Genomic DNA, 21,026 nt, shown 5'->3' on the forward strand with positions numbered 1-21,026 from the left:
CGTTCCATAAAAGGAACCTCAGATAAGACTTTTTTTAAAGCCAAGCCCAGCCATGGGTTTGTACCCTCAAATAACCTGTGAGTTGGGAAATGCCTCTCCTCTTGAGGTCCCAAGATGACATGGGGCTCCTGGGCCTGTCAGAAAGTGACATTCTTTATTTCACAGGTCAGGAACCCTGCACAGGAACTGTGTAGACAAGGTATGAGGCCAGTTTTCCCAAGGGGCTTTTATTGGCTCTATAAAGTCAAGTTTGAGTCCTTAAAAGAAAGCACACCATTCCCATCAAAGCCTTGGTAAAATAACCAGTTTCTCTAATTGTATCCTGTTGCAAAAGAAAACAGATTCTTTTTTTTTTTTTGAGGCAGAGTCTCGCTCTGTCGCCCAGACTGGAGTGCAGTGGCGCAATCTCGGCCCACTGCAAGCTCCGCCTCCCGGGTTCACGCCATTCTCCTGCCTCAGCCTCCCGAGTAGCTGGGACTACAGGCGCCCACCACCTCGCCCGGCTAGTTTTGTATTTTAGTAGAGACGGGGTTTCACCATGTTAGCCAGGATGGTCTCGATCTCCTGACCTCGTGATCCGCCCATCTCGGCCTCCCAAAGTGCTGGGATTACAGGCTTGAGCCACCGCGCCCGGCCAAGAAAACAGATTCTTATTGCACTTGTTCAAAGAACTATATTGCCGTAAGTTAATACTCACAAATAGTTTCCAAATTCTGGAGAAAGCAGGTAGAGAAAAACAAATATGCTCCAAGTTTTGTTCACAGGAATATATTTTACTCAGTTGTCAAAAGCTGTAAGTAGCTCAAAAGTTTTCTTGGCTCTGAAAACAAAATGATCAGCAACGTTTTAAGCAAAAGTCAAAATTACTTCAGTCTTTTGTTCAGTCCATGCAGTTAACTCCTGTTCCACTTGATATTCATAATCGTTTCAGCTCTCCATGAGAGTCCTGAAAGAACCTCTATTCTTTTTTTTTTTTTGAGACAGAGTCTTGCTGTGTCGCCCAGGCTAGCATGCAATGGCGTGATCTTGGCTCACTACAACCTCTGCCTCCCAAGTTTAAGCAATTCTCCTGCCTCAGCCTCCTGAGTAGCTGGGATTACAGGTGCGTGCCACCATGCCTGGCTAATTTTTGTATTTTTCAGCAGAGATGGGGTTTCACCACATTGGTCACGCTGGTCTCAAACTCCCAACCTCAGGTGATCCACCCACCTGGGCCTCCCAAAGTGCTGGGATTACAGGCATGAGCCACGGCACCCAGCCTAAGAACCTCTATTCTAATGTCACAATCTCCAAAGTTATTAGAAACCTGCATCCAAGGGCACCTGCTGAAGTCCTATAGCTGACTATAAACTACCTTTTGAAGAGGATCAACACAGCAGTTGTCTGTGGATGACAAAAAGTCGTAAGGCAACCACTATTAAAGGCACAATTGACTAGGAATTTTGATTACTTTTGTGGCATATGATTTTACATAATAATTACAATTATTAATAACATACACTAAGTCATATCGGATTTCTAGGAGTTTTCCATTACTTTGGAACACATACCAATAACATATTTTTATAAATACAGATCAAAGAAAGCCAAACACCATTTCATATTTGACAGTGCTTCCTGTATGATTTTTATACCAAATAAGCCAAATTTCACCATTGCATTAGTGTACTATTAATGTTAAACCCAATTCTTAATAAAACATTATAGACAAATCTACCCAATTTTAATGTTAGACCAGAAGGTAAGATTCTTATATACCTTTTACAATCCTTTACAAATTTTTGTCAAAGAGTGGATCAGTGCTCTAAGAAAACCCTGTTGTGCTTTTATTCCAGTGTTCAATTTACAGAACTAAATCATTGCACTTTAACTTCAGCCAGTATGTTCACACACAGAATTTCTTTTACAAGATTAATTTTTCACAAAATTTCCACAACTTTTGCAAACCTTCAGCTTTATCCTAACTTAAAACAATCCCTTAACCCTGTAATCTAGGCCAAAAAAAAAGAATCCACATTCACATGTCTTCTTATCTTTTACCAAAACACATTTCACTTTCCCTACACACCTTGCATGTAAAACTGTTTTTCCAGTAGTCTCAAGTACATGTTATACTATTAACTCTTAACAGTGTTTATTTTTGGTGAAAAACTTGGTATGCAGTTTTAATTCTGTACTAGGTATGGAGCCTAAGACACCAGGCAGAAGTGCAGATAAGGTCTGACTCTTTCTAGCATAGCTAGGAGGCATGGCTAACCCTACATGTCCCCAGGCCTTACCTAGAATCTATGGGTCTAGGTAAGTTGAACAATTTTCAAAAGTCAAAGAGGCAGTTTATAAACTTAAAGCATTTAGCAAACCTAAAATTTGACCTACCTGATTTAGACCAAATGTCTTTATTTTACCAATAATCTTAAAATTTTCTTTACTTCCCACAGCTTAAGTCACATTAATTAAAAGGCATTACACTTTTACTTTTCTGACAAAATAATATTTTTTAAGCACTTATTTTAAGCCAGTTAATCAAAGCCTTTTATATCACACACACAACACATATAAATACACAGACAGAAGAAAATGTAGTAGTTGTAAGGTTTTTCATTTGCCAGTTTCTTAATTGAATTGGTGGCTTTATGGTGGAGCCCTGGAGGAACAGGGTGAGGAAAGCATGCAGTTTCTACGGCCTAATAAGCAAGCACAATTGGAGGGCAAGACAGAGCCCCAAAACTTGAGGATCCTATTTTTATATTGGATCCTGGATCCCCAATAGAGAAACGCTACAGAACAGGACAGTGCAATGATTTTACCACATATTTCGTTGCCAAGAGCCCATCAGCCCTTTCTGTGATCAGCCCATCCCCCACGGGAGTCTTATCTCTCAGTGGGGAAGGGTGAGGACATCTCCATACCTTCCAGGTGGTCAAGAGCATGCTTTTGATCCAGACACACAAAGATCCGTGTATCCCCACCATGCCATTTAGCTCTCCCCAAAAGTATTAAATGTATTTCCTACCTAGTTATTACACATCGAAGCTGTCTGATAATGTGAAGTAATTTCTGATACCCCTAAAGTAAAAACAGATAACGCCGTGCAAAGCAGAACGGAGCCTTAGCTTTTGGGACAATCTATCCACGTTTAATAATCCTTGGGGTTCCATGAGGAAAAGAGAGGTTTTCCCAAAACAGGGTGTGTGGTGCTTTCTCTGTTTCTCCTAAGAAAGTCCCAGGCTGTTAGAGCTTGAATATCCACTTTTAATTAAGTGGCTTTTAACCATAGCACTCTTTTAAAAGTCCTTTTAAATCTCTTATTACCCAGCTTTAGCCACTCCAAACCGCCAATATTCCTGGCTTTTGAACTTTGCCAAACGTAACTGCCCAGGTGCTCAGAGAAAGGAAAATTTAAGACAGTTCGTGAAGGGGAGGAGAATCAACAAATGGCAAAGGTCACCCAAATACCAACCAGAAGGTGTTCATTTTCTAGGCTAAAAGTTGAACCTGAACTCAGGCCACCATTGTGAAAAGACAAAGCCTTAACTGCTGAGCTACAGCATTGGGCAGTTTCCATTGGTCTTCCCAGGAGCCCAGAGCAGTAAATTTTGGCTTGCAAAGGCTTTTAACTGCTCAAGATAATTTGTAGAGCTAACTACTACCCCAAAATCCCTGTTCCCTGGCAGGCAGAGACAGAGGAAGTACTGCCACATGATTATAAGATTAAGCTGTCAAGGACATTCCTCAACATGTGGTCTTTGGGCAAGATGGTGGCCCTGAATAACAGAAAAGATAGGAAAGGGAAAGGAAAGAAAGGGAGAAAAGCATTACCTGCAGCAGAGTGGGGAATGCGAGAAGCTCAGGGGGACCAGAGAAAGACCCACCCATTGCAGCTGACACTCAGAAGTTCAGGTAGCTGCTCGTTGGGAGCGTAGGGATCTTTCCCAGCATTCCCGTCAGCTTTAGTTTCCCCTTTTGGGGAGGAAAAAGCTCCCCATGTCCCATAATCTTGGACATGTCTAGTTCTGTCACCCACAGCTGTCAGCAAAGAGTACAAGGCAGATTAATCCAAAGAGAATAGCAGTTAACAACCCATAGTGCCAAACCGGTTCTTAGTCGAGAGGGACTCCACCGAGAGGGGCCTCCAACCTCCTACATTTTATTAAGGACTAACCTTCCTAAGTTGGGCCTCAAACCCAAGTTCAGTCAAGTGTACTTGCCTTTTATTAAGAGGCGCCTTTATCCCTCTCTTAGGAGAGACTCTAACTCCCCTAATTTGGGCCTAACCCAGTCCCATCCTTTACCCAGGTAAATGCATCCCGCTTACCCAAAGTTGGCCAATCAGTGCTGCAGTCTATTTCCTTTGGGTTGGGAGTCTCCTCAGTATCATCCCTTTGGGGCTTGCCAGGAAGATATTACCGGAAAGGGGTCCCAATCCAGACCCCAAGAGAGGTTTATTGAATCTCATGCAAGAAAGAATTCAGGGTGAGTCTATAAAGTGAAAGCAAGTTTATTATAGAAGTAAAGAAGTGGCCGGGCGCGGTGGCTCAAGCCTGTAATCCCAGCACTTTGGGAGGCCGAGACGGGCGGATCACGAGGTCAGGAGATCGAGACCATCCTGGCTAACATGGTGAAACCCCGTCTCTACTAAAATACAAAAAACTAGCCGGGCGACGTGACGGGCGCCTGTAGTCCCAGCTACTCGGGAGGCTGAGGCAGGAGAATGGCGTAAACCCGGGAGGCGGAGCTTGCAGTGAGCTGAGATCCGGCCACTGCACTCCAGCCTGGGCGGCAGAGCGAGACTCCGTCTCAAAAAGAAAAAAAAAAAAAAAAAAAAGTAAAAGAGTGGCTACTCCATAGGCAGAGCAGCCAATTTGTATTTTCTTAATGATACTGATATTGAACATCTTTGTATGTGCTTGTTGGATATTTCTGTATCTTCCTTGGAGAAACGTTTATACAGATCCTTTGCTCATTTTAAAAGTGGGTTGTCTTTCGTGGTTGAGTTGTAAGAGTGCTTTATATGTATTCTGGATGCTAGACCCTTATTAGATATGTGATTTGCAAGTGTTTCCTCCCATTCTGTTAATTGTCTTTTCACTTTATTGATTACCTCCTTTGGTGCACGAAAGTTTTTCATTTTGGTGAAGTTCAGTTTACCTAGTTTTTTATTTTGTTGCTTATACTTTTGTTGTTGTATCTAATAATCCATTGCCAAATTCAAGGTCATTAAAGATTTACCTCCTCTGTTTTCTTCTAAGAGTTTTATAGTTTTAGCTATTATCTTTTGGTTGTTGATCCATTTTGAGTTAGTTTATGTATGTGGAGTGAGGTAGAGATCCAAGTTTGTTTTGCAAGTGTTATTCCAGCTGCCCTAGAACCATTTATTAAACTATTCTTTTCCTACTGAATGGTCTCATTTGGCACCCCTGTCAAAAGTCACTTGAGGCCTGGTGCAGTAGCTCATGCCTGTAATTTCAACACTTTGGGAGGTCAAGTTGGGCAGATCACTTGAGGTTAGGAGTTCAAGACCAGCCTGGCCTACATGGCAAAACCCCATCTCTACTAAAAAAATACAAAAATAGCCAGGTGTGGTGGCACACACCTGTAATCCCAGCTACTCGGGATGCTGAGACATGAGAATCGCTTGAACCTGGGAGGCAGAGGTTGCAATGAGCTGAAATTGCACCACTGCACTCCAGCCTGGGCAACAGAGCCAGACTGTCTCAAAAAAAAAAAAAAAAAGTCACTTGGTTATATATATATATGTGTGTGTGTGTGTGTGTGTGTGTTTACTTTTGTACTTTCGATTTTATTCCGTTGGTCTATATATGTCTGTTCTTCTGCCAGTGCCATATAGTTTTGATTACTAAAGCTTTGCAGTAAGTTTTAAAAGAGGGAAGGATGAGTCTTAAAACATTGGTCTTCTTCAATATTGTTTTGGCTATTTGAGGTCTCTTGCAGTTCCTTATGAATTTGAGGATCAGATTTTTATTTTTATTTTTTCTGTTGTAGAAATAGTGTCTCACTATATTGCCCATGCTGGTCTTGAACTCCTGGCCTCAAGTGATCCTCCTGCCTCGGCATCCCAAACTGCTAGGATTATAAGCGTAAGCTACGGTTCCTGGCCTCAGTTTTTTTATTTCTGCAAAAAAGGGCCGTTGGAAATTTGATAGGGGTTGCATTGAATCTGTGAATCACTTTGAGTAGTATCTTAGGGTTCCCCAGAAAAACAGAGCCAATTGTGCATGTGTGTGTGTGTGTGTGTCTTAGTCTTAGAGATTTATTAAAAGGAATTAACTCACACAACTACGGAGGTAGGCATATCCCAAGATCTGCAGGAGGAGTTGGCAAGCTAGAGACCCAAGAGAGCAAATGGTTTACTTCTAGCCCTAGCCCAAGACTGAAGGCCTGAGAACTGGTGAAGCTAGTGGTGTAGTTCCTGTCTGAAAGCTTGCAGGCCAAAGACCCAGGAAGAGCCATTGTTTCAGTTTGAGTCCAAAGGCAGGAAAAAAGCTGATGTCTCAGCTCGAAGATAGGCAGGAAGAACCTGCCTTGCTGCAGGGAGAGGGTCAGCCTTTTTGTTTTACTCAAGCCTTGAACTAATTAGATGAGAGCCACTCGTATTGGGGATGGCAGTCTGCTTTACTCAGTCTACCAGTTTAAATGTTAATACCATCTATAACATCCTCACAGAAACACACCTAGAATAATGTTTTACCATTATTTTAATACCATAAAATAATGGTGTAAACATTATAAATTATTGGTAATACCATAGTTAGTATTTACCAAAATATTAGGTTTTCTAATCCATTTACATGGGATGTCTTGCCATTTATTTTTATCTTAATTTATTTCATCAGTGTTTGGAGTTTTATTGAAAATTCTTTTGCCTCCTTGGTTAAATTTATTTCTGAGTAGTTTATTATTTTGGATGCTATTGTAAATATAATTGCATTCTTAATTCCTTTTTTTTTTTTGCTTATTTATTGCTGGTGTATAGAAACACAGATGATGTTTGTGTGTTGATCTTGTACCCTGCAACTCTGATGGATAATGTTGTCTGTGAATAGATTTACTCTTTCTTTCCCAATTTGGATGGTTTTTATTTCTTTTTTCTGCCTAATTGCTCTGGCTGGAACTTCCAGGACAGTACTGATTCATAGTGATGAAAATAGGTATCTTTGTCTTACCCTATTCTTAGGAGGAAAGCTTTCAGTTTTTCACCAGTGTATGTGGGTTTTTCACAGATACCCTTTATCATGCTTAGTAACTTCCTTTCTGTTCCTAGTATTCTGAGTGTTTTTATCATGAAAGGTTGTTGGATTTTGTGAAATACTTTTTCTACATTAATCAAACTAATTGTGTGGGTTTTTTCCCCCCTTGTCCTATTAGTATTATTACACGGATTGGTTTTTGTGTGTGGAACCAACCTTGCATTCCTGGGATGAATCTCACTTGGAGTTTTCGAATATATTTTTTTGGGATCTCATTCATTTTTGAAAGATAGTTTTACTGGATATAGAATTCTTGGTTGAAAAATAGCCAGACATGATGGCACTGGCCTGTAGTCCCAGCTCCCAGAGAGACTGAGGCAGGTGGATTGCTCGAGCCCAGGAGTTGGAGGCTGCAGTGAGCTATGATTGCACCACTGCGCTCTGCGTGACAGAGTAAGATCCCTTCTTCCAAAAAAAAAAAAAAAGAATTCTTGGTTGACAGATTTTTTTCTCTGAGCCCTTTAATTTGTCACCTTTTGGCCTCCATGGCTTTAAATGATGAGAAATCAGTTGTTAATCTTACTGAGAAATCCTTGTACTTGAAGAGTCACTTCTCTCTTGCTGCTTACTACAGTTTGACTACAGTGTGTCTGGGTGTGGCTCTTTGAATTGAATTTATCCTATTTGGAGTTTGTCGAGCTTCCTGGTTATGCATTATGCAGATTAATGTTTCTCATTAATTACAGGACTTTTCTACCATTATTTCTTCAAACTTTTTTTTGTTTCTTTTTCTCTCTGTCTTTCTGAGATGCTATAATGTGTATGTTGGTACAATTGATGATGTCCCACAAGTCTCTGAGGCTGTTTATTTTCTTCATTATTTTTTCTTCTGTTCCTAACACCACTGTATAATCTCAATTGTCCTATCTTTAAGTTCTCTGATTCTTACTGCTTTCTGTTTATTTATGCTGTTGAGCCCCTGTGGTGAATTTTCATTTCAGTTTTGTGCTTTTCAACTGCAGAATTTCTGTTTGGTTCTTTTTTTAAAATATTTTTTTCTTTATCAATATTCTGTATTCATCGAGACATTGTTCTGATGGATCTTTTAGATTTTTGAACATGGTTTTCTTTAGTTCTTTGAACATATTTAAAATAGCATATTTAAAGTCTTCATCCATAAGTCTAATGTCTAGGCTTCCTCTTGAACAATTTCTGTTACTTACTTTTTTTCTGCATGTAAACCGAACTTTCCTGTTTCTTTGCATGCTTTGTAATATTTTGTTGAAAACTGGAAGTTTTGAATTTATACTGTGATAACTTTGGAAATGAGATTCTTCCTTCTCCCCCAGGGTTTGTTGGCTGCTTGTTACAGTCATTGTTTGTATAGTTACTTTTCTGAGCTAATTTTGTACAGTATATATTCTTTATCGTGTGTGGCCACTGAGTTCTCTGTTCCATTAATATAGTGGTCAGCTTATGATTAGACAGAGATTTAAGCACCTAGAACAAAAAATATCTCCCAGTCTTTTGAAATGAGGTCTGTGTGTATGTTGAAGCACAGCTTCAACACTCAGCCAGGCATTTGACGGTGACCCCTTAGCATTCACTGCCGGCTTGCACAGAACCTGAAGGTCAGCCAGAGTGGAAGCCTAGGGCCTTTTCAGGTCTTTCCTGAACATGTACACAGCCCTGGGCATTTGTGGAACCTTCTAGATTTCCAAGAATGTATCAGAGCTTTTCAAACCCTTATTTTCCAAAACATCTTACTCCTCAGCTTTTCTTCCCAAGTTTTTGGTTAAATCTATTGTTTGCCTCAACTGTTATCCAGTGGTTCAAGCAGCAGCAAATAATTGTCTGTAAATATTTCCAGGAACCTTTTTCCCTGTTTCCCTAGTAGATGCCTCAGCACTGGGAGGTTAAGTCAAACCCTTTGAGCCAATCTTCCAGGGAGTCAATAGACAGGTCAAAACAAACAACTGCGGTTCTTTGCAGATGAGGCCCATTCCAGTGCTCCCTCTTGGACTGGTGCATGCACCAGAGTGGCAGCCTGTTGTCTTCTAGGCCACTGCTGCAGCCAGGATGGGACCAGAGAAGGTTAAAATGCTGTGGAACTCACTGTTCTTGCTGAGATTCAGCTGGTTTTTCTTGATTAAGCGTTCTTCTGATTGCTGCAAGTTTTTAGTTAGTTTCTAAAGTTTTAAAATAGTAGATTCTGGCAGTTTTGCCAGTTTTTAAAATGCGTATATTGAAGGATAGACTTTGAGTTCCTTACTCAGCCGTTTTTGTGGACATGACTTACTAGTCATAATGTAAATTTAAGATTTTAGGACATAATCTAAATTTTTTTTTTTTTTTGAGACGGAGTCTCGCTGTGTCGCCCAGGCTGGAGTGCAGTGGCCGGATCTCAGCTCACTGCAAGCTCCGCCCCCCGGGTTTACGCCATTCTCCTGCCTCAGCCTCCCAAGTAGCTGGGACTATAGGCGCCCGCCACCTCGCCCGGCTAGTTTTTTGTATTTTTTAGTAGAGACGGGGTTTCACCGTATTAGCCAGGATGGTCTCGATCTCCTGACCTCGTGATCTTGGCCTCCCAAAGTGCTGGGATTACAGGCTTGAGCCACCGCTCCCGGCCCATAATCTAAATTTTTAAATTATGATCAGTTTCGAGTTTGCCAAATTTATGTACACCTTACTCGATTACACGAGATTTAAGATGGCTTACAAGGATAAATAGCGTAAGAGATGCAATAAATTATTGTTGTCAGTATTTGTTGGGTTAAGGGCATGTTAGTAAAAACTGCCCTCCCTGCTGTTGAGAACTTGATCCTAGAGACAGAAATGTTTCCTTGGCAGCCTTGAGGTTCTTCCCCCCTCTCTGTTACATCAGTGGTGGGGAACCTGGGGCAGATTTGCCTCGGTGGCTTCTCCTGCATTACCGCGTTGGGCTGAGGGAGATACGCCAGGTTAGTGCCCAGCAGTAGGGGTGGTTGTTACTGTCTGCCTCTGAGTTGATTGTGAGAAATGTGTCTCCATTATTAGTTTTCCTAAATCCAAAACTCTCCTTTGCTCAGGACAGTATAGGTAGGTGTTTATATCTAAGACATCGTCTCTATTGTCCTAGTTGCTTCAGGAGGTGATCGGGGGTTCTCACACTTCAGATCAGAAGTGACTGCTCTTGGTGGCTGTTGATCACTGGGAGAGTCAAGGGTCATCAGTAAACCTGAGACTTGTCCATCCACTGGTTCTGGTGCCTGTTGAGGTGTCTGTCCCCTGCTTTCCCAGGAACCAGTTCGGTCCTGTGGCCACCTCATTGATACAGAAGGTCACAGGGCTGCCAGCTGGACTCTGCTCAGGGTTTGTGTCATTTATTTCTTCAGCTTTTGTTGAGAAAGCATGTTTTCCTTGAGCAATGTCTGTCAATATGACATAGTGGCTCATTTACTAGTCTGATTTGAGAACACCTCCTTTTGACATTGCTTCTGTTTTTATATATTGGATTGTCCCTTTTTCATCAGCATCGCTCACAAGTTAATCTGAATTTTTTTTTTTTTTGAGATGGAGTCTCACTCTGTCGCCCAGGCTGGAGTACAGTGGCACAATCTCGGGTCACTGAAACCTCCGCCTTCCAGGTTTAAGCAGTTCTCCTGCCTCAGCTTCCCGAGTAGCTGGGACTACAGGCATGTGCCACCATGCCCAACTGATTATTGTATTTTAGTAGAGACAGGATTTCACCATGTTGGCCAGGCTAGTCTCGAACTCCTGACCTCAAGTGATCCACCCGCCTCAGCCTCCCAAAGTGCTGGGATTACAGGCATGAGTTACTGCGTCCGGCCTAATAAAATTAAGATTTCTCTTCATTAAAAGACACCATAAAGTTAAAGTCAAGCTCACTTTGGCAGCACATATACTAAAATTGGAACAATACAGAGAAGATGAGCATGGCCCCTGCACAAGGATGACATGCAAATTCGTGAAGCAGTTCCATATTTTTAAAACACATACACATGTATGTTTATTGCAGCACTGTTTACAATAGCAAAGACTTGGAACCAACCCAAATGCCCATCAATGATAGACTGGATAAAGAAAATGTAGCACATGTACACCATGGAATGCTATGCAGCCATAAAAAAGAATGAGTTCATGACCTTTGCAGGGACATGGATGAAGCTGGAAACCATCATTCTTAGCAAACTAACAGAGGAACAGAAAACCAAACACCACATGTTCTCACTCATAAGTTGAAGTTGAACAATGAGAACACATGGACACAGGGAGGGGAACATCACACACTGGGGCCTGTCGGAAGGTGGGGATGGCATTAGTAGAAATACCTAATGCAGATGATGGGTTGATGGGTGCAGCAAACCACTATGGCACATGTATACCTATGTAACAAACCTGCACGTTCTGCACATGTATCCCAGAACTTATAATAATTAAAAAAGAAAAAAAAAGTCAAGCCATAAATTGGGAAAAGACATCTGTAATACATAAAACTAACAAAGGATTAGCTGTTAACATATTAAATAGATGGGGAGTCTCTCCAAATCAATATTATAAGAGACAATAACCCAATTAAAAAAATGACACCACCAGGCACGGTGGTTCATGCCTGTAATCCCAGCGCTTTGGGAGGCTGAGGTAGAAGGATCACTTGAGGCCAGGAGCTTGAGAGCAGGCAAGACCCCCAGCTCCTGAAAAAAATTAAAAAATTAGCTGGGCATGGTGGCATGTGCCTATAATCCTAGCTACTCTGGAGGCTGAGGTGGGAGGATTGCTTGAGCCCAGAGGTTCGAGGCTGCAGTGAGCCATGATGGCACCACTGTACTCCAGCCTGGGCAACAGAACGAGACTCCATCTCTTGAAAACACACACACACACACACACACATACACACAGAAAACAATGACAAGGAGATACAATTTGGCATTTCACAGGAGAGAAAACAAGTGGCCTCTCGGCATGTTAAGATGCCAAACCTTTCTAATCAGGATAAGGCGCAAAAAGACCATTGTCCTTGATTGGTAGAAATTAAGATGACTGATAACTGTAAGTGTTGGTGAGAGTGTGGTTTCATAGAAATTCTCATGGTGCTGGTGGAAGTATTTGTTGTTACCTCTGCTTTGGGGAGCAGTTTGGCACTCATTTACAAAATTGGTCTTTCATACAACCTACACACCAGCAACTCCTCTCTGCTCTCTAGATGCAGAGTCCAGAGCGAGGACTGGCAAACTCTTTCTGTTAGGGGCAAGAGAGTAAATATCCTAGGCGTTGTGGACCACATACACTCTTAGTCTTTGTTTTTATAACACTTAAAAAATCTGAAAAGCATTCTTAGTTCAAAGACCTTACAAAAATAGGCTGCTGGCTAGATTTGAATCGCAGACTGTAGTTTGCCAATTTGTGATTCTCTGATCTAGGGGATGCATCCTGGGTAAACTTAGTCACATGCAGTCTTAGTGGCAGGAGGCCCGGGGAGAAGCGCAGAGCAGTATGGGGGAGTTGAGAGAGGGGGTGGGAAGGTAGCCTCCTGGAGAAGGTCGGGAGCTGGCCTGCATGTGTCTGGGTAGGCTCCGCCGTGGCCTGGCTGGGCGGGCCTAGGGGAACCTAGAGCCTCTGAGGCACGATGGGCCAGTGTGGAGAGCACAGTGGCAGGGGCTGGGGGCTGCAGGTCGAGGCTGGTCAACCCTTTTACCTGGCAGGCAAGGCTAGCACCAGGTGCCCTTGCTGCTTAGCTTGGAAAGATTAGTGAGCATCATGATGAACCAGCAAGTTTGTAAGCAAATGACATCTATAATACATATACTTTAACATTAATGTTTTGAAAACTTTGTTTTCACAAATAAGTAATTTCCCACACTGTGCCACAGTAATGTTCTATGAAGCTAACACACTTGGGTTACTAACCAGCTCATCAGTCTCTGAAGTTCTCTGCTGCCGGCATTCATTCCTATTTGCTCCTAGCTGTGAAGTCAGGTTGGAGTCTGTCAGCTCATGTGCCTGTCCGCTTCATGCAGACAGCAAGAACGGAGCTTGGAAGGAGGGGCTCCGCCCGCCCAGGACTACCAGCAACTACCTCCCCAGGATGCCCAGGACCTCAGGAGGGGAAGGAATTTGGCTCTTATTTTTCTAACTAGCAAAAATAGATGAATTGGGTACAGGAACGCAGTGTGTTTTTGAGGGAGCTGGTGAGTTTTGAAAGGAACTTCCCCTTTTCACCTGAGGCATTACCATATCGTGAGAAAGGATGGAGGAGGCGTGGAGGTGGGAAACTACACAAGAAAAATCCAGTGGTGCAGAGGCTTCTGATGTGAGGTGGCTGGTCTAGGCAGCAGTGTTCCCTGAGGCTCCTGAGTCTGGTTCTCAGTGGGTCCCTCACCTCCCTTCACAGCCACTCGCTTCCTTACCACGGTACATGGGGGTGCAGGGCTGGCCAGGGGCTGTTGACAGGAGGGGAGTGGTGCAGGCTGAGCCTTAAAGACAGGAAGAGAATCCGTACTGGAACTGCCCTGCAGAAGCCTCGTAAAGATCATAAGGCACTGGGCAAAAACTTTTCCAAGAAAGTTCATGGTGCACACACTGACCTAAACACTGGCTGGCATTCCCAGGGTTTTTTTTTCATTATAGAAGTGCATGGCTATTGCATGGTATCCAGAAAACAAAGACCAGAGAAGCCAGATTTTATACCACCATCTGGAAACATTTAATTTATGCTTTAGGTAAGTGTTAGCAAATATTTAGGATGATTGATCAAATTATGAGTATGTTTATGAGTACACAGTGTAATTTTTATTAAAGCTCACATTTCTTCAGGAACTCGATTCAACTCCTTTACATTCCTGGTTATTTTCATTCACTTGATCTTGAGGTCTCATCTGGCAGAGCTGTGCAGGCTGGGACCTTTGTGGCTCATTTTGAGGAGCTGTTTACCTGTTGATGGGAACTTGCGGGTGGGAGGCAGCCAGTCTTAAAGAGTGCCTTGTCAGCAGGTGCGGAAGAGAGCCCGCACAGACAGACCTGCCCTTTGTGGTGTCCCTCTGCCAGCCCAGCCCTTTGGGCACATTGGCACCTACCTGAACCTGAGCCCCCTCGTGCACACAGGGAGCAGCACCTCCCTCACACGCTCCTCACCGGTGTGACAGGGTGTGGCGAGCTCTGTGGGTCCACAGCGGGCCCACCCCACAGCTCCGTGCACAGCATGTTGGGTCAGGGTGGTGCTAGATGAATAAGAAGAGGGTGGATGTCAAAACTGAGCACTTTGGGTACTGTGGGCACACTGCCACAGGTTTACCCGGGAAGGAACAACTGGGCTCCAGAAGCAGGTTGACCAGGCCAGTCTGAGTCATGGCATCGAGACTCATCTAGCAGAAGTCAATGAGGAAGGAAAACTGACTAGAACAGCTGTTGTTTCAGCTAAAATCTCAGAATGATGCATTGAATTCAAAGTTACAACACAGCAAAATAGTATGTGTAGTTTTTTTTTTTTTTTTTTTTTTTTTTTTTTGAGACGGAGTCTCGCTCTTTTGCCCGGCTGTGAGTGCCAGTGGCCAGAAATCTCAGCTCCCACTTGCAAAGCTCCCACCTTCCCGGGTTTACGCCGTTCTCCCTGCCTCAGCCTCCCGAGTAGCTGGAACTACAAGGCGCCGCCACCCAGCCACGTCGCCCGGGCTAGTTTTTTTGTATTTTTATTAGTAGAGAACGGGTTTTAACTGTGTTACCAGGGGAATGGTTCCTCGATCTCCTGATCTTGATCCACACCGTCTTGGCCTCCCAAAGTCTGGATTACAGGCTGAGCCACCGTGCCCGGCTAATGTGTATTTTTTTTTAAACCTCAAAAATACTCTGTTTATTATGAACTTTAAAAAATTTTTGGCTGGGCACGGTGGCTCACGCCTGTAATCCCTGCACTTTGGGCGGCCGAGGCGGGTGGATCACGAGGTCAGGAGATCGAGACTACCCTGGCTAACATGGTGAAATCCCATCTCTACTAAAAATACAAAAAATTAGCCGGGCGTGGTGGTGGGTGCCTGTAGTCCCAGCTACTCAGGAGGCTGAGGCAGGAGAATGGCGTGAACCCAGGAGGTGGAGCTTTCAGTGAGCCGAGATTGCGCCACTGCCACTCCAGCCTGGGTGACAGAGTGAGACTCCATCTCAAAAAAAAAGAACAAAAAATTTTTTTTGAAGACAGGGCCTTGCTCTGTTGCTCAGGCTGGAGTGCAGTGGTGCCATCATAGCTTGGTGCAACCTTGAACTCCTAGGCTCAGCAATCTTCCCACCTCAGCCTCCCAAGGAGCTGGGACCACAGGTGTGCACCACCATACCTAGCCCAATTTATTAAGTATACTTTTTAGGAAGTTTTTTGAATAATAATATCAATAGTTACTATGTGTTTGGGTAAAATAGAAAGGAAGGAAGCATATTTGATCATATTTTGTTCCCAACACATAATAAAGTTGGGAAGGATTCTTGCGTTACCTAAAACTGAAAGACAGCAGGTCTCAGGCACTTCTGCTTTCCCAAAGCTGCGTTTGTTTCCTTGCATGAGAGAATATGATGGCGCTCTCTTTACTGTTTTTTCCCAACAGAACTCCTCCTCTTTCCTAAAATGGAGTCGAGTAAAAAGATGGACTCCCCTGGCTCGCTGCAGACTAACCCGCCGCTAAAGCTGCACACTGACCGCAGTGCTGGGATGCCGATTTTTGCCCCCGAACAAGGAGGTTACAAGGAAAAGTTTGTGAAGACCGTGGAGGACAAGTACAAGTGTGAGAAGTGTCGCCTGGTGCTGTGCAGCCCGAAGCAGACTGAATGTGGGCACCGCTTCTGCGAGAGCTGCATGGCCGCCCTGCTGAGGTAGCCCCTCATCCGGGCCGTCACCCTGCCCCTTCTCAGCCTTCGGCTTCACCCTCTCCTTCATTCATTTCTCTAAAGATAAACCTCTAGAGGTTTAAAGCCCTAAAGAAGTCATAAAAGCCTCCGGGCCCAGCTCGTGAATCCTTTAGGGAGGTGCAGGGGGATCCTACATCTGAGTTTACTGAGGCCTCTGCCTGCCTCTGACCCGCCCCGCCCGTGTCTTCCCACTCTGTCTGTAGAGCCTTGGTGCCTCTCATATGTGTTGCTGTATTTTATTGAGGAAGCTCACAGTTCCATGGAGGAGACACACCAGGAAATGACAAGCCAGTCATTTAAGGGCACGTGTACTGGTGTGCAAGGGTGCTACAGAGAGGAGGGAGGATGGGGTCAGCTTAAAGGACTGGGCAGGTCCCTAGGCGAGCAGAAACCTAGGCCGCATGCTTACTCAGCAGGCACATGTGTTACCTGCACCGAGCTCTTGGCAGCCCTTTGCTCCTGAGTGCCAGTGCTGGTGCCGCTGGCAGATCATGAAGGCAGGCTGGAGCTTTACTGCAGGATACCATCGACCAGGAGAGCACCTTGATTCACCCTGCAGGCCTCATGTTTATGTTTTCTGGCATTGTGCCGGTGGTGGGGTTGCTGCAGGATGCCCTGGTCTTGGCCAATGCTGTCAGGGCACGTCAGACTGGGAAGGTTGCCAGCTCCTCCTCCCACAGCACTCAAGCCTGGGCTGCCCCCGAGCCCCAGCCTGGGCACAGCACCCAGCCCCCTGCCCTGTCACTTGCCTTCACCCTCTCCCTTCTCCATGCTTCCCTCTGTGGTCTTACCCACTTATCCCAGTCAACTCATCTTTGCCCACTTGGGGGCAAAATGACACTTGAACTTAGTGGCAGCACAGGAGACACAGAACACTGTGTCTCCTAACACAAGAGCCTGGACTACACCTCTGGGCCCAGGAGAAGCTTCCCGGTGGAGGAGGGGCTGGAGCCCCCATATATGGTGGGCCACAGGGGAGGGAGGCTGGTCACCCTGTGCAAGTGCCATTGGCCTTCCAATAGACAGTGAAGCAAAATCGCCTGTGGAGAAGGGCTGGCTGCTTTTACAACGCAGGAGCAAGGCTCTCCAGGTAAACGGTACTCACACCGAAGGGCTGCTCTGCAGACAGCTAGCTTTGGTTTCTGAAATAAAATTTCACTTTTACATTAAGTGGAAGAGACTTTCCAAGTGGGGCTGAACTAAACTGTTCTAGTTGGTAACTTCCTTTTGAAAAATCAGCATTTTAAAAAACGTAGCCCTTTTCTCCCATGGCTTCCTTTGTAAAGTGAATCACCAGGGCGTCCTGATGCAGGACGTTGCTGTGAGCCACTGCGCAGACCTGACCATAAAGCGAATGCTCCCGGAATCTCCTGAGTCCCCTCAAGAAAGGGACTTCCACTCTAATGCAGTCACATGTGTTTCCCTGCAGCTCTTCAAGTCCAAAATGTACAGCGTGTCAAGAGAGCATCGTTAAAGATAAGGTATTCTGTTTTTTTTGTTTTTTTTCTTTTTTTTTTTAATCATTTTGTCACATATTTTCAGCTGGGTAGTACTTTTCACATAGTTTGCATTCGGCACTCTGGCACAACACATTCTCTCAGTTTGGGCAGCTGATGCGGCAGGCTCCCAGGCAGGGCACTGTGCCATGTGATTACCTGGGGAGGCAGTGGGTTCAGATCCACTTGGCCACTTCCTTACTGTGTGAGCTCCGAGAGCTACTTCACCCCCTCACCTGTAATAATAATCACATCTCCTGCCAAGACTGCAGAGAGCTGGTGTGAGGAGTAAGAGGGTCGATGTGAGCAAAGTGCTGAGATGCCTGTCCGTGGCAGGGCTGTCTGTGGTTGGGTCACTTTTGTCATTGTGGGTCTTTATCCTAGACAGCTTTTACTCAACTCTTAACACTAGGTTTTACCTTCAGACTTGCTAGGCTGAGGGGTTCGTTTGAGTTTGTGCTCCCTGACCCCCATCCCCCTATGATATCTTGAAGTCATTAGATATGAGTGAGATTAGCCACTTCTCGCCCCCTGTGGCTGTCCTCAGCTAGAGCCGTGGGCGTCTCTGCACATTCAGAGGATGGGGCTGCCCAACCTGCCACCAGCTTCTCTCCTGGGGCCTGGTCCTTCTCATGGAGACCGACAGTCATCCATGTGCTGCTATACCCTGCCAGGCACACTTGGAGTTTGAAACAATTCATTCTTTTTTGTTGTTTGAGACAGAGTTTCGCTGTTGTCGCACAGGCTGGAGTGCAATGGCACGATCTTGGCTCATTGCAATCTCTGCCTCCCAGGTTCAAGCAGTTCTCATGCCACAGCCTCCCGAGTAGCTGGGATTACAGACACAAGCCACCACGCCCAGCTAATTTTTGTATTTTTAGTAGACACAGGGTTTCACCATGTTGGTTAGGCCAATCTCGAACTCCTGACCTCAGGTGATACACCAAAGTGCTGGGATTACAGGCGTGAACCACCACACCCAGCAATTCATTTTTAAAGTGCTTAAAATATCAATAAAAATACGTGTTTCCCTACTTTGAGTAATGAACCTAACCATTTTTTAAATGCAGGTCACTAAGTTGTACAATAAAATTCTTGCTCTGGGGTTTTCCTGTCTAAAGCACCTTGCAGATTGAGTTTGTTGGTCAGAGCAGCCCAGGTGAGTGCAGTGATTTGAGGATTGCTGGCAGTCAGCCTCCCTGGGCTGCCAGGCACAAGGGCATGCAATATAGCCACTCTGGAAGGGGGAGAGATGGGATTGGCCACCTGGCCCCTGTACCTTTTCTTTCTCCGCATTTACCTGCTACTGCTGAAGACTTGGTTAGTTCCTGGGAGGGAAAACAGCCCTCCCCTCCGCTCTGTGCCTTGTCCTAGCATGGTACCCGGCTGCCTGGTTAACATGTGCCTAACGTGTGAGTGAGAGAGAAGCTCGCAACGATGGCTGAGATTTTTTTTTTAGTATTTCTGTTTTGTTATGCAGAATCATTATCCCTATTTTTGAATGACATTAGTAGCTGAAGAAAAATGGCTAGTTTTATCAAAGAATCATGAATGAGATGCACTCAAGTTGTAGACCCTCATGGAAAGAATGGAGCTGTCTGGGCCCTGGGTGACCCAGATCCCCACCCGTCAGCAGGTCATTCAGGGGTGGGTGGGCCTCTGGTCTTCATCTGTAAACAGACATTTGGAGTAAATAGTCTCAGATCCTTTCCATTTCAAAGTTGTGTTGACTTTAGTATCTTAAGTCATGACCTTCTCTTTTTTTTTAAGTCATGTTTATGAAAGATAAGCTTTGGCTCCAAATTAGTTTAGTTTTAACTCTTAACAGCTATTGATTCTGTTTCTCTTAGCAGTCCAAAAAGGCATATTAAGCTCCTGTTATTCTACTTTCATAGATCAACAGACAGGAGTTTCTTAGAAATACCTTTAGACTAAGACGTTGTAGATTGTGTTGTTAGAGTGAGAGAGAGCTGAGCATGGTGCCTTATGCCTGTGATCCCAGGACTTTGGGAGCTGAGGCAGGTGGATCATTTGGACTCAGGAGTTCGAGACCAGACTGGGCAGCATATGGAGACCCCATCTCTACAAAAATGAAAATTGAAAAGTTACCTGGGCTTGGTGGCATGCACCTGTAGTTCAAGCCACTCGGGAGGCTGAGGTGAGAGGATCGCTTGAGCCCGGGAGTTTAAGGCTGTAGTGAGCCATGATTGCCCCAGTGCACTCCAGCCTGAGTGACAGAGTGAAACCCTGTCTCTTTTTGAGATGGAGTCTCAGTCTGTTGCCCAGGCTGGAGTACAGTGGCATGATCTCAGCTCACTGCTGAGATCCCAACATGGGGTTTCACCATGTTGGCCAGGCTGGTCTCGTACTCCTGACCTCAGATGATCCACCCGCCTCGGCCTCCCAAAGTACTGGGATTACAGGGGTGAGCCACTGTGCCCAGTCAACCCTGTCTCTTAAAAAAAAAAAAAAGAATAAGAATACTTGTGTTTTCTAAGGGAAAATAAAATTAAAAGTTGAAAGATTTTTTCTTTTCTTCTTTTTTATTTTGTTAAAGAGATGGGGGTCTCACACTGTCCCCCATTCTGGAGTGCAGTGATGCAATCACGGCTCACTGCATCCTCGACCTCCCAGGCTAAAGCAGTCCTCCTGCCTCAGCCTCCTGAGTAGCTGAGACTACAGGCACATGCTGCCCTACCCAGATAATTTTTTAAAAATTTTTGTAGAGATAGGGTCTCATTGTGTTGCCCAGGCTGGTCTCAAACTCCTGGGCTCAAGCGATCCTCCTGCCTCAGTTTCCCAGAGTGCTGGGATTCCAGGCTTGAGCCACCACGACCAGCATCGTTTTCATTTTCAAAGGGAAATGTTTTCATTATTAGACTAACTTCAGACTGCAATATATGTTTTAAGAGAGTGTTTTTCAACCACAGGCTAATGCTGCTTTTTTGGTGAAAAATGAGTTTTAACAGCGTGACCTTTAGAAAGAACCAACAGTTTTACAAATCATTCCCCAGATATGATCTCTTATGTGGTCTCTCTGTTTCTCCAGCAAGCCATCTATACAGTGGATTCAGTTGTGTCCGGTTCTGCTCTTGTCCTCTGGTGGCAGCCACACCGTAGTGGCCGCCTGCTCAGTGCTGGCTCCTGGAAGCCCCCAGAGTCTGAATGTGACCCTGGTCCTCCTCTGCCCTCATCCTGAGCTTATGTCAAAGTTAATAGAATATGTTTAGATGCTGCAGAGTGATCTTTAATTATTAAGTCTAATTCATTTTCTTTTGGCTTAACTAATAAAAGATAACAGTTAATGTTATTTAAATTGTGTCTCTTAGTGGGGGCAGCTTCTTCAGTCTACTTCTAGAAATCAAGATGGTCCTTAATGCTTTCTGAAGTTCACTTAAGAGTTGCTCTCTTGTTTTTTTTTTTTTTTTTTTTTTTT

General features: G+C 44.5%; 1 protein-coding gene across 1 annotated transcript in view; it reads left to right on the plus strand.

Annotated features, from left to right (window-relative positions):
• Positions 1-21,026, plus strand: part of TRAF3 (TNF receptor associated factor 3) — an 87,723-nt gene that overhangs the window by 29,273 nt on the left and 37,424 nt on the right. The window contains exons 4-6 of the mRNA XM_017851494.1: positions 13,836-13,927; positions 15,794-16,058; positions 17,524-17,582. Of these exons, the coding sequence (XP_017706983.1) occupies positions 13,836-13,927; positions 15,794-16,058; positions 17,524-17,582 (416 nt within the window). The remainder of the gene's footprint in view (positions 1-13,835; positions 13,928-15,793; positions 16,059-17,523; positions 17,583-21,026) is intronic.

This window comes from Rhinopithecus bieti, unplaced genomic scaffold (assembly GCF_001698545.2).
Source record: "Rhinopithecus bieti isolate Rb0 unplaced genomic scaffold, ASM169854v2 scaffold_34310, whole genome shotgun sequence".
In the NCBI taxonomy this organism is placed as follows: Eukaryota; Metazoa; Chordata; class Mammalia; order Primates; family Cercopithecidae; genus Rhinopithecus; species Rhinopithecus bieti.